This window comes from Hyaena hyaena, unplaced genomic scaffold (genome assembly GCF_003009895.1).
Source record: "Hyaena hyaena isolate Hyena2069 unplaced genomic scaffold, ASM300989v1 scaffold_251, whole genome shotgun sequence".
Classification (NCBI taxonomy): Eukaryota; Metazoa; Chordata; class Mammalia; order Carnivora; family Hyaenidae; genus Hyaena; species Hyaena hyaena.
The window spans coordinates 400195-413976 of record NW_024080883.1 but is presented as its reverse complement, the minus strand read 5'-3'; the positions used below and the strand labels follow the sequence as shown (position 1 = coordinate 413976).

General features: G+C 36.7%; 1 protein-coding gene across 1 annotated transcript in view; it reads right to left on the bottom strand.

Annotated features, from left to right (window-relative positions):
- MORC1 (MORC family CW-type zinc finger 1) overlaps positions 1-13782 on the bottom strand; it is a 164161-nt gene that overhangs the window by 111532 nt on the left and 38847 nt on the right. The window contains 1 exon segment of the mRNA XM_039244970.1: positions 12577-12702. Coding sequence (XP_039100901.1) covers positions 12577-12702 — 126 coding nt within the window.

Here is a 13782-nt window from a genome sequence, read left to right as displayed (position 1 = left end):
CAAGGGTAGACAACACATTTACTCTTTCAGTGTATTCAGCTCTCTGCTCAGAAGTTATTTACTTAGAACTAACTTCCTTCCTTGATTTCCTATCCAGAACAGTTATGTGACTCCCCTCTATAAGTCTTTATTTCCTGCCCTTTTCTTTACTTAGCACTTAGAGTTACCCACTATTTTATTTTTTTATTTATTGTTTGCTTATTGTTTTTGTTCCTCCACTAGAACATAAGCTTTATGAGGGCAGGAGCCTTCTGTTGTTGCTTGCACTGAATCCCAAATGCCCAAAAGACTGCCTTGCATAGAATGGTCATTCCGTCCATTTGTCATAATTCAGTTGTACAGTAATAACTAATGTTTATTTGCAAATACTTCAAGAAGTGTGATGAGTATTTTCATGTTTAAAACAAAACATATTTTGGGAGCAGCTGGGTGGCTCATTCATTAAGTGTCTGCCTTTGGCTTGGGTCATGATCTTACAGTTTGTGAGTTCGAGTCCCACAATGGGCTCTCTGCTATCAGCATAGGGCCTGCTTCAGATCCTCTGTTTCCTTCTCTCTCTCTCTGCCCCTCCCCTGCTTTTTCTCTTTATCAAAAATAAAATAAAAACATCTAAAAAACCAATATTAAAAAAACATATTCTTATTTGAATCTTCACAACAATCCTAAATGGCAGAGGAATTCTCAACGCACAGTGGAGAAGTGTCAGGCTGAAGGTACTGCCAAAGGTCCATAGCTAGTAAATGACAAAATCAAAGCTCAGATCCAGGTTTGGCAGATCCAAATTTTGTTTTCAACTACTACTGTATAACAAAAGGTTAAGTAATTAAGATTATACAATTATACAAATTCATGAAGGGACACATAAGATATACAGTTTATAAAAGAAATACTTTTAAAATATTATTAGTCTGTTTAAGTGGGTGGGATGTGAGAGGGTAGGAAACATCTCTAAAAAATTAAAAGACTGTCCCACTTGCATAATATTGGAAAGTATTCAATAGCAAACCATAAACTCAGTGTCCCTGAATAACTTACAAAGAACCTTGCTGCTCCAATGAAAGAAGGTTGACTCCAATTCCATGTCATTTGGATTCCACTTTTAGTATTAAGAGCCTATGGCAAAGCAGTTTTAATGACAAATGAAGGTCTGTAGACACTTTAACTCTGTCTCCCTTAAAGCTTGCAAAAGTGACCATTTTACATCTGTCCTTAGACCTAAGGTGCAAAGATTTAATGTCTGTATAAATCTGAGAGATACTTCTCTTCTTAAGCTAAAGAATCCAAGCCAAAGAAAATCAGTAATGTCTGCTGCCTAAAATCAAGAAATATGGCCATATAACCCTCCTACACTGTTGGTGGGAATGCAAACTGGTAAAGGTCCTCTGGAAAACAGTGTGGAGGTTCCTCAAAAAATTAACAATAGAACTCCCCTATGACCCAGCAATAGCACTGCTAGGAACTTACCCAAGGGATACAGGAGTGCTGATGCACAGGGGCACATGTACCCCAATGTTTATAGCAGCACTCTCCACAATAGCCAAAACATGGAAAGAGCCTAAGTGTCCATCAATGGACGAATGTATCAAGAAGACGTGGTTTATCTCTATGATGGAATACTACATGGCAATGAGAAAGAATGAAATCTGGCCATGTGTAGCAACATGGATGGACCTTGAGGGTGTTATGCTGAGTTAAATAAGTCAGGCAGAGAAGGACAAATACCGTATGTCTGCACATATAGGAGGATTAGGAGGAACTTAACGGAGGACCTCAGGGGAGACGAAGGGGGAAATAGTGGGGGAGGGGGAGACAGGCAAACCATGAGAGACTCTTGAATGCTGAGAACAAACTGAGGACTGATGGGTGTTCGGAAGGAGGGGGGAGATGGGCATGGAGGAGGGCACTTGTGGGGATGAGCACTGGGTGTTATATGGAAACCAACTTGACAATAAACTATTTGGGGGAAAAAAAGAAATATGGCCATACATTAACTTGTCTGTATGATACAAATAAATAATATTTAAGACTTGAAGAAATACAAACTTATAAAACCTTTACATTGAAAAAGACCTTAGAAATCACCTAGCTAAAATTCTTCCTAAAGTAATTTCTTCTACAATCTAGACTTTTCAGAAACAAATTTGTCCTCATCTTGGGAGGGACTGCCTTCCACTGTTAAAGAGCATGAACTTCATTAATCTCATGCCATACTCATGGCCTTTTCTGAGTTGCTATACCTCATGCTATGTGTGTCTGGAGAAACTAAATTTGTTCTCCTGGACACACTAGATTAATATTCTGGATATTAAATCTCCTAGCTGGACTGGAGTCTGATTGGTGTTTGACCACAGGAAGCTACATGAGCAGTCCAACCCCTCTGGTGTGTCCTGTCCTTGACCTCTGTCCGACAGGGAAGTTTTGACTTTGATAGTGGAAAACCTACTTTTAAATGATCAAAGTACTAGGTGTATCCAACAAGTACAGCTCAGTAGAGCCCAAGTATATCCAGAGCAACACTGGGCTGTTGTTTCATTTCTCCAAACACTCCTCATGGAAACACGAGTTACATGACTTCTCTGAATATTCTTATACTAAACACCAATGGAAAAAGTTAATCTGTGTGTCTCTTCCTTGCAAAAACAGCCTAACACTCCTATGCTGAGCTAACTCGGTCTTCCACTTCTAACCAGCCATCCACGTTCTGCCCTCTGGAATTCCAGCTATCACATGACAAGGCTATCATATTTTCATTATGGCCTTTCTCTCCTACATAAAATGATGCTCAATTCCACCAATGATCCCCTACCAGATAGTTCATTCCCTGTGATCTAGTAAATCCATGGCCCTCCTAAGTCCTCCCCATCCAAACATCACTCTCCAGACACAGTGTAAGCAGGATATGGTTTATCATTACCACCATCATCTTGTTCTGCTAAGTTCCATAAACATTTTAGCAACTCTGTCACACTCTCAGCTTATACTAAGCTTGTGATCAATTAAAACATCTTTGCTTTCTTTAATGTAAATCATTTTCAAGTCTATACTTACATGATAGATTTTTAAGATCTAAATTCAGGTCTGTACATTGGTTATCTTTTGGACTTCAACTCTTTCATATCTTCTTTCTGTTATGCCTAATGGAAGAGATTCTTCCTAATTCAGGGTCAAACATGAACTCAAATGTGTTTGTTTTTTATCCAAGTTACTGATAAAAAGTAATGAACAGAATATGATCAAGGAAGGAAACTAATGACATGACACCAAAAATTGCCATCTAGTCCTTTTCTGAACCCGTTAGAGACTTTAGGATAAAAATAGCTAAAGCAACTGTAATTTTTCTCACAGTATTCTTTTTTCTGTTTGCTATAAAAATATAGAAGATGACTAACCACAAAATATAGTCATGTATTCTTATAAATAATACTTCAGGGTACATTTCTAGAAGTTTATTAGAGCCTGGGTGACCAAGTGGCCAAAGCATTTAATCATTGTTTAATACTTTTTACATATCCTTACTTTTGTCAAATAGGGACATTCCAAGCTTTTAATTTATTCTGATGCAGCCATGAGAGCTACAATGCCTTTTCAGAAAGAAAGAAAATAAGGGCTAACCCACTAGGGATTAGATAACATAGAAGAAACTCTACAATTTCTTACACAAAAATTTTGTCTCCAGAGAACCTGTAAGGGAAGTTATATGCAAGTAAATATGTCAAACAGAGAAAGGGTTAAGCTTAAAGGAGAAAGTCATGAAGGATTATTTCAGTCCATACCAAGTAACAGATTTTATCAGAAGCCCATATGAAACTTGGCAAAGATGCAAGCCTCCTAAAATATCTTTTAGGAAACAAAATAAGTATTTATATTATATCTACTTCCTGGTAACATATATCTAAGAATATCACTTTGAAAGGTGAATAAAAAATATGCTAGAATGGGAAACAGCCATCACTTAATACTAGTAATTTAGGTAGATGAAATTCCATTTACTATGATTCTCTGAGAAAATAAAGACAAATCCACATCTTCCTTTGGCTTAAACCATTTTTTACCCAAACTCACTAAGAAGGAAACAATTTAATTTGAAAAGATCAGCTATATTGATTGATCCAGGAGACCCTTGGTACTTTCCAGAAGAATAAGACTGATGAAAAGAAAGCATCACTTTGATATGAATTGGGAAATGAATAGAAGATTCATAAAGAAAGCCTCAGGCATGTTATATTTCACTTTTCAAATATAACCTTCAGTAGGATCAGAAATCAAAAGTAAATCAGGGAGATGGTCTAAGATGGCAGCGGAGGAAGACCCTGACCACTGTCTCCCATGATACATTGAAATCTATACCTACATATAAGGCAATTCCCCTTGAAGAACAGGCAGCTGACTGAACAGCTTCTGCACAACAAATGATAGAGGGACCATAGAGAAGGGTAGGAAAAAGGGAGAAACAGTAACAACGGGAATCGTAACCTGCAACAGAAAGGGAGATCACTGTGGGGCCTGTTCACAGACTCACCCACTGTGGGCACAGTGAAAAAAGAACAGTTTAAAGGGCAACAAGATTTGAAGTGAAGGAAATACATTCACTAACCCTAGAGAATCTGCTAAATGGTAGGAAACTGCCAGAACTCTCTCCAGGGTCGAAAATACCAAGTGAGCACCATTTTTTATGTTCCCCCACCACCTTGATAGCACAAATGAGAGCAGAGTCCAGGCACTCCAGTCAGCCTGCTAGAGCCTCACCAGTGTGCCCTGGCCCCTGGCCCACATCAGCTTTAGAAGGTGGCCCCAACGTAGCATACTCTGGGACCATCCCAGCCTGTGCCTAATCCAACCACACTGTCAAAACAGCCCTGGTATGGCACACCCCAGCCCATACTCCATCCATCTGGCCTTCCAAAGCTGCCAGACATATGCAGTCTACTCAAAGGATACACCCCTACACAAGGCCACTACTTCAAGACCTAGAGAGGTAGTTGTTCCACGTAATTCATAGGAATGAACACAGAAAGTCAAACACAATGAGGAGACAAAGAAATACATTCCAAATGAAAGAACAAAATAAAACCCCGGGGGGGGGGGGGGGATCTAATGAAACAGAGATAAGTAATTTACCTAATAAGAGTTCACAGTAATGGTCATAAAGATGCTCACTGAACTTAGAAGACTAGAGGAACCCAGTGAGAATTTCAACAGAAAGTTAGAAAATATAACAAAGAACCAATCAGAGCTGAAGAATATAACCGAAATGAAAAAATATACATAAAGGAAGTCAACAGTTGATTAGGTGATACAGAAGAATGGATCAACAAACTGAAAGAAAAAATAGTGGAAGTTTCTCAACTGGAGCAAAAAAACCCCAGAGTTTTAAAAAATGAGGACAATTTAAGAAACATCTGGGACAATATCAAGTGTAAAAACAGTGACATTACTGGAGTCCTAGAAGGAAAAGAGAAAGGGCCAGAATATTATTTGAAGAAATAATAGCTGAAAATATCCCTAATCAGGGGAAGAAAGCATATATCCAGGGTCCAGAAATCACAGAGTCCCAAACAAGATGAACCCAAAGAGATTCACAACACATATAAAGTGGAAAATTTTAAAGATAAAGAGAGAGTATTAAAGGCCACAAGAAAAAAACAAATATTCACTTACAAGGGACACCCCGTAAGACTATCAGCAGAAACTCTGTGTGCCAGAAGGGAGTGGCAGGACATATTAAAATGCTGAAAGGAAAAAAAAAAAAAAAACTTACCACCAAGAATACTATACCTGGCAAGATTATAATTCAGATTTGAAGGAGAGATAGTTTCTTAAGCAAGCAAAATTTAAAAAGCTCATCACCACTAAACTGGCCTATAAGAAATGTTAAGTGAAAAAAAGTAAAGACCATAATTTGAAATAAGAAAATATAATAAGAAAAAATCTCATTGGATAAAAAGGACAAAAAAGAAAAATCTCATTGGTAAAGGCAAATATATAGTAAAAGCAGTGTATCAACCACTTAAACAAAACATGACGAAGGGTGTAGAAATGTACTGCTTTTAGAATACATCCAAACTTAAGTGACCATCAGCTTGAAATAGACTGCCACATACATAAACTGAGATATATGAGCCTTATGGTAACCATAAAACAAAACCTACAATAGATACAAAGAGAAGAAAGAGAATGGAACCCAAACATAGCACATAGTACTAAACATAGCACCATCAAACCACATGGGAAAAGAGTGAGAGAAGAAGGAAAAAACACAGAAGAATTACAAAAGCAAGCAGAACCGCAGCAACTTCTTACTAAACATGTCTCCAGAAGCAAAGGAAACAAGAGCAAAAATGAACTACTGAGACTTCATCAAGATAGAAAGCTTCTGCACAGTGGAAGGAAATAATCAACATGACTAAAAGGCAACCAACGGAGTGGAGGAAGATATTTGCAAATGACATATCAGATAAAGGGTTAATATCCAAAATCTATAAAGAACTTATCAAACTCAACACCCAAAAGAAATGGCAAAAGACATGAACAGACATTTTTTCAAAGACGACATCCTGATGACTAACAGACACATGAAAAGATGCTCAACATCATTCATCATCAAGGAAATACAAATCATAACTACAATGTGATACCACCTCATACCTGTCGAAATGGCTAAAATTAACAACTCAGGAAACAACAGACAAAACACTCTCTAAATGATGCCTGTAAGAGACTCACTTCAGACCAAAAGACAGAAACAGACTGAAAGTGAAGGGATGGTAAAAGATAGGCCATGCAAACAGAAACAAAAGGAAAGTTGGACTAGCAATACTCATGTCAGAAAAATAGACTTTAAAACAAAGACTGTAACATAAAACAAGAAAGGGCATTACGTAGTAATAAAGGGGTCAATCTAAGAAGAGGATATAACATTCATAAATATTTATGCATTCAGTGTACCTGTACCTAAACACACAAAACCAAATATTAAGAGATCAAAGGAGAAACTGATAACAGTACAGGACTTTAATATACTACTTACATCAATGGATAGATCATTCATACAGAAAATCAGTAAGTAAACACTGGCCTTAAATGACATATTAGATCAGACAGACTTAATAATATAAATATAATATTTCATCCCCAAACAGGAGAATACACATTCTTTGCAACTGCACATAGAACATGCTCCATCATATGTTAGGCCACAAAATAGGTCTCAATAAATTCAAGAAGACTTAAATTATATCAAGCACCTTTTATGATCACAATGGTATAAAACCAGAAATTACAAAAAGAAAGCTGGAAAAACACAAACACATGGAGACTAACAACATGGGTCAATGAAGAAATAAAGACAATTTTTTTTTTTTAACAAATAGTTTATTGTCAAATTAGTTTCCACATAACAGTCAGTGCTCATCCCCACAAGTGTCCTCCTCCATGCCCATCCCCCCCAAAGACAATTTTTTTTAATGTTTATTTATTTTTGCGAGAGAGGGGCAGACCCTGAGCAGGGGAGGGGCAGAGAGAGAGAGAGACACAGAATCCAAAGCAGGCTCCAGGCTCTGAGCTGTCTGTGGAGAGCCTAACATGGGGCTCAAACCCATGAACCACGAGATCATGACCTGAGCTGAAGCTGGATGCTTAACTGACTGAGTCACCCAGTCACCCCTCAAAGACGAAATTTTAAGATACCTTAGGACAGGGGCACCTGGGTGGTTCAGTCGGTTAAGCATCTGACTTCAGCTCAGGTCATGATCTCGTGGTTCGAGCCCCGCATCAGGCTCTGTGCTCTCAGCTAGCTCAGAGCCTGGAGTCTGCTTCAGATTTTTTGTCTTCCTCTCTCTCTGACCCTCTCCTGCTCTCTCTCTCTCTCTCAGAAATAAATAAAACATCAAAAAAATTTTTAATAACTTTGGACAAATACAAATGAAAAGACAACAAAATCTATGGAAGGTAGCATAAGCAGATCTAAGAGGGAATTTCACAGCATTACAGGCTTCCCTCTAGAAAGAAAAGTATCCCAAATGGATAATCCAACAACACATTTAAAGTAACTAGAAAATGAAGAACAAATGAAACCCATGTTAGTAGAAGGAAGGAAATAATGAAGAACAAAGAAGAAATGATTGAAATAGAGATTTAAAAAACAATAGAAAAGATTAAACTAAAAAGTCTCTTTCAAAAGATAAACAAAATCAATAAACCTCTAGCCAAACATCAAAAAAAGGGAGACAACCCAAGTAAATAAAATCAGAAATGAAGGTTTTAAAGTTATAATTGACATCACAGAAATACAAAGGAGTTGAAGAGACTACAACAAATAATTATACACTAATAAATTGGAAAACCTAGGAAAATTAAATTCCCAGAAACCCACAACCTTCCTGACTGAATCTTTAAGAACAGAAAATGTGAACAGAATAATGAAATTAAATCAATAATTTCAAAACTCTAAAAAAAGTCTAGGGCCAGATGACTTCATGGGTGAATTCTACCAAACATTCAGAGTTAGTGCCTATCCTTCTCAAATTACTCCAAAAATTGGAAAGCAAGGAATGCTTCCAAACCCATTTTGTGAGGCCAGCATTACTCTGATACCAGAACCAAAGACGCCACCAAAAATGAAAATTACAGGCCAATATCCCTGTTGAACATAGATGTAAAAGTCCTTAACAAAATATCAGCAAATCAAATTCAAAAATACATTAAAAGGATCATAATATGATCAAGTGGGATTTACTCCAGGGATGCAAGGACAGTTCAACATGTGCAATTCAATCAATGTGATTGACCACATTAATAAAACAAAGGATAAAAGTCATATGATCACCTCAATAGATGCAGAAAAAAGCATCTGATAAAATTCAACATCCATTTATGATAAAAATTCACAACAAAGTGGATATAAAAGAAACGCACCTCAACATAAAAATAGGGCAAACCACAGGTAGCATCATCATAGCCAATGGTGAAAAGATGAAAGCTTTCCCTGTAAGATCAGGAACAAGACAAAGATGCCCACTCTCAATACCACTTTTGTTTCACATAGTAGTGGAAGTCCTAGCCACAGCAATTAGGAAACGAAAAGAAATAAAAAGCATCCATATGAGAAAGGACAAAGTTAAACTGGATGTGTAGATAACATAATACTACATATAAAAAACCTAAAGAGATCACAAAAAACTATTAGAATAAATAAATTTAGCAAAGTCACAAGGTACAAAATTAACATACAGAAATTGGCTACATTTCAAAGGGAAAAAAGAGAGAGAGACAAACCAAGAAACGGACTGAGGGTTACCAGAGGGAAGGGAGGTGGGGCGTTGGGATAAATAGGTGATGGACATTAAGGAGTGCACTTGTGATGATCACTAGGTGATGTCTGAAAGTGCTGAACTGCTATACTATACACTTGAAACAGATATAACACTCAAAAGAAAGAAAAGGAAAAAAAAGAAAAAAGAAAATGGCTGCATTTCTATGCACTAATAATGAACTATCAGAAAGAGAAACTGAGAAAACAATCCTACTTACTACTGCATCAAAAAGAATAAAATACCCAAGGGGTAAATTTAACCAAGGAGGTAAAATAAAACCAAGCATGTCTTTTACTAATGAAAGACACTAATGAAAGAAACTGGGGATGACAGAAATAAGTGGAAAGATATCTCAATGTCATAGATTAGGAGAATTAATATCATTAAAATATTCATACTACCCGAAGCAATCAATACATTAAATGCAATCCTCATCAAAATACCAATGGCATTTTTCACAGAACTACAACAAAAAATCCTAAAATTTGTATGGAACCACAAAAGACCCTAAATAGCCAAAGCAATCTTTTTTTTTTTTTTTTTTCCTGAGAGAGAGAGACAGCGTGAGCAGGGGAGGGTCAGAGAGAGAGGGAGATACAGAATCTGAAGCAGGCTGCAGGCCCTGAGCTAGCATTCATCACAGAGCCTGATGTGAGGCTCGAGCCCACGAATGGCGAGATCATGACCTGAGCTGAAGTCGTATGGTCCCGGTATGAAAACAGACACATAGAGCAATGGAAAAGAACAGAAAACCCAAAAATAAACCCATGCATATATGGTCGATTAATTTATGATAAACGAGACAAGAATATACAATGGGGAAATATTATCTATTCAATAAATGGTATTGGGAAAACCGACAGCTACATCTTATACCATATACAAAAATAAACTCAAAATGATTAAAAATCTGACTGTAAGACCTGAAACCATAAAACTTTTAGAAGAAAACATAGACAGAAATCCTTTGTCATGGATCATAGAAATATTATTTGAGAACAGTCTCATCAAGCAAGGGCAACAAAAAGCTAAAATGAATAAATGGGTTTCTGTCCAACTAAAAAGCTTTTGCACAGCTATGGAAACCATGAACAAAATGAAAAAGCAACCTACTAAATGGGGGAATCTATTTGTAAATCAAACAATCATTAAGGAGTTAATATCAGAAACACATAAAGAACCTACACACTATCCAAAAACACAAACCACCTAATTTAAAAAATGTGTGAAGGACTTCAACAGACAATTTTCCAAAGAAGACATACAGATGCTCAAGAAGCATGAAAAGATGCTCAATATCACTACTCACTAGTGAAACGCAAAAATCAAAAAACAAAACCCACAATGAGATATCACCTCACACCTGTCAGACTGGCTATCATCAAAAAGACGAAACGTAGTAAGTGTTGGCAAAGATGTGGAGAAAAAGGAACACTTGTACACTCTTGGTGGGAATGTAAACTGGTACTGCCACTGTGGACAACAGTATGGGGGTTCCTCAAAAAATTAAAAGAAGAACTATCATAGTACCCAGAAATTCTACTTCTGGATATTTAAGAAAACAAAAACACCAATTCAAAGAGACATACACAATCCTGTCTTCATTATTATGTTCACTGTAACAATATTTACAATAGCCACAATATGGAAGCAACCTACGCACATGCACCCACATGTGCACACACACAAATGGAGTATTACTCAGTCATAAAAATGAATGAAATCTTGCCATTTGTAAAGATGAGAATGGACCTATAGGGTATTATGCTGAGTAAAATAAGCCAAAGGAAGACAAATGCCATAAAATTTCACTCATATGTGAAATCTAAAAAAACGAATGAACAAACAGAATGAAACAGAAACAGACACTGATACAAGAAAAAAAATACTGATTACCAGATAGGGGATAGGTTGGGGGGCAGGCAAAACAGGTGAAAGGAATTAAGAGGAACAAACTTCCAGTTATAAAATACATCATGAGCATGTAGTATATACCACAATGAATATGGTCATTGTAATAAGTTTGTATGGTGACAGATGGTAACTAGACTTAGGGCATATTGATGTGAGTGACTGCAAGGCCCCAGGACACCCACTGCTTTTCCATGAAAATAAGACAACATAATAAGTGTAGGTCTATTATAAAGAGTTAGTGTAGTATAGGGGAAAGGAGCACTTTAAGCTGGTAAAGAATTTGGAGCCAGAATATTTGAGCTCTTGTTGAGTTGTGATGTTTCCTTATCTCTCAAATGGTGATAATTAAACATGACCCACAGGGTCACTGCAAAAATCAAACAAAGCAATGCATGTAAAAAGGCATATATAGAGAGAGACAGTGTTCAAACATTACATGTTTCTCCCAGTAAATATTAAGCTCCTCAAGATCAGAACTAATCTTATCTTTTTTATATTTTGTACCTTAGCACAAAGTCAGGACTCACAGAAGACTCTGATAAATGTTTGGTGAGTAAATAAATGACCACCCAGAAACCACACACACACACACACACACACACACACACACACTATTCTGACTGCATACATAGCTGGGCAAGATAAATTTAAAATATGCAAATGTCAGCTTAAAAAAAGTTTATGCTGGTACAGACTTCTGGTTACAAACTAAGTAAGTCATGGGGATCTAATGTACAACACAGTTAATGATACTGTATTGCATAGTTGAAAGTTACTAAGAAAGTAAGTCTTAAAAGTTCTCATCATTAAGAAAAATTTATAACTACATATGGTTATGTACATTAACTATAATTATTATGGTATAATAAAAAAGTTCATGCTAGAATGTAAAGAACAACTAAAATATAACTGACCCAAATAGTGTTTACAAAGATGTTCATTCTATATATAAAATATACATACACATATGCATATGATTTAATATTTCAAATTGTGTAAGCAGAAATATAAGTGAACCGCAATTTTTATAATGGAAACTATCACAATCAAAGCACCTAAGATTCAATAAGTGGAAAACAAATGCTTACCTGGAGTGATTATCTAACTTAAGAGTGTTCACTGCAGCGTGTGGCTATTATGGCCAAATATTTGTTACATGTGATTACTTCTCAGCAAAACTTTCAGAAGCAGTCTGAATTTTATTCGCCATAGTAAAAATCTTACCATAAAATTATAAAATCTTACTATCAAATTATAAAATTCTTACTATCAAAACACTTAAACAATTAGGGGGGGAAGAGCCTATTGACTTTAGAAAATAAAAGCTATGAAAATAAAGAAAGTGAGTTACCTGGGTCTGTAGAGGCAATAACATAGGTGTTTTGTTTTAACTCTTTTGGCCTGAATGAATATTCTCATCTGAGGTTCGAAATACAGAACAGATGTGTAGGCTCTGAATGACCATCTCTCTGGGAAACTAGAATAGAAAATATCAAAGACCACACTATAAAGGATGCAATAATGCCATGTCTTTCAGAAGAAAAAAAAATCAGACTAACAGGTTATAATGGTTATTACTAGCAGCTTCAGGAAGTTTTCTTCTAAACCTAATGACAACACACACCCGCGAATCTTGCAACACTCACCTACCTCATTAAGCAGACCTCTAAATATAGAGGGCTCCATAAATAACCTACACTTTGATTAGAACTGGCTTTTGTTGGCAACTGATTCTGAGTAGACTTACATCAGCATAGAAAATATACTCTCTATTAAAGCCATTGGATCCGAAGGACAAAACCAAGTCAAACAAACAAAACAATCCCCCTGCTCAATGTAACAAAAAGAATCTAGGCCCATGGGAGTAAGAAATGTAGAAACGTAGAAAAACAATAAAAAAGCTTCATTTGCATTGAAAATTATAAACAAGAAATATAAAACTTCATTCTGCAAGTGCAGTATTAAGTATTTATGGCCAGCTGAGGGGAAAAGTCTGATGATGTGGTAAGTGAGAGAGGAGAAAGAAAAATAAAGGACAGAAAGGCAGTAAAATGGGAACAGACACAATGTAAACAGCCTTATGAAGAAAGCTACCCTTGTAAAACTGCACGTTGCTGGGAAATCACTCTGTTGCTGTATACTAACTCCAGGGACCTTCTATATTAAAGTCCATTTATGAGCTGTAAATCTTCTCCAATTAGACAAGAAATAAAGATATAAACATAAATATCTATAAAGCTATAAGGAAATAAAGATCAAAACCAAACCCAGCCATGCTTAGGAAGCAGCATTCTTTACCTACTGGGTCCCAGAAAAGGCTACTAGGTCAAGCAGAAAGCAGGGAGCCCTATGCCCATGGTGTCCAGAGGGAGACAAAGACGATGCAAAGGAAACATAAATCCTGTCTAAGGAGAACTGCTTAACAGAGTCACTGCCTACTGCCAGTTACTCAGTAAGAAAGGACAGAGTTTGGGGTGCCTGGTTGGTGGCTTAGGTCATGATCTCACCGCCTGTGGGTTCAAGTCCCATGTCAGGCTCTGTGCTGACAGCTCAAAGC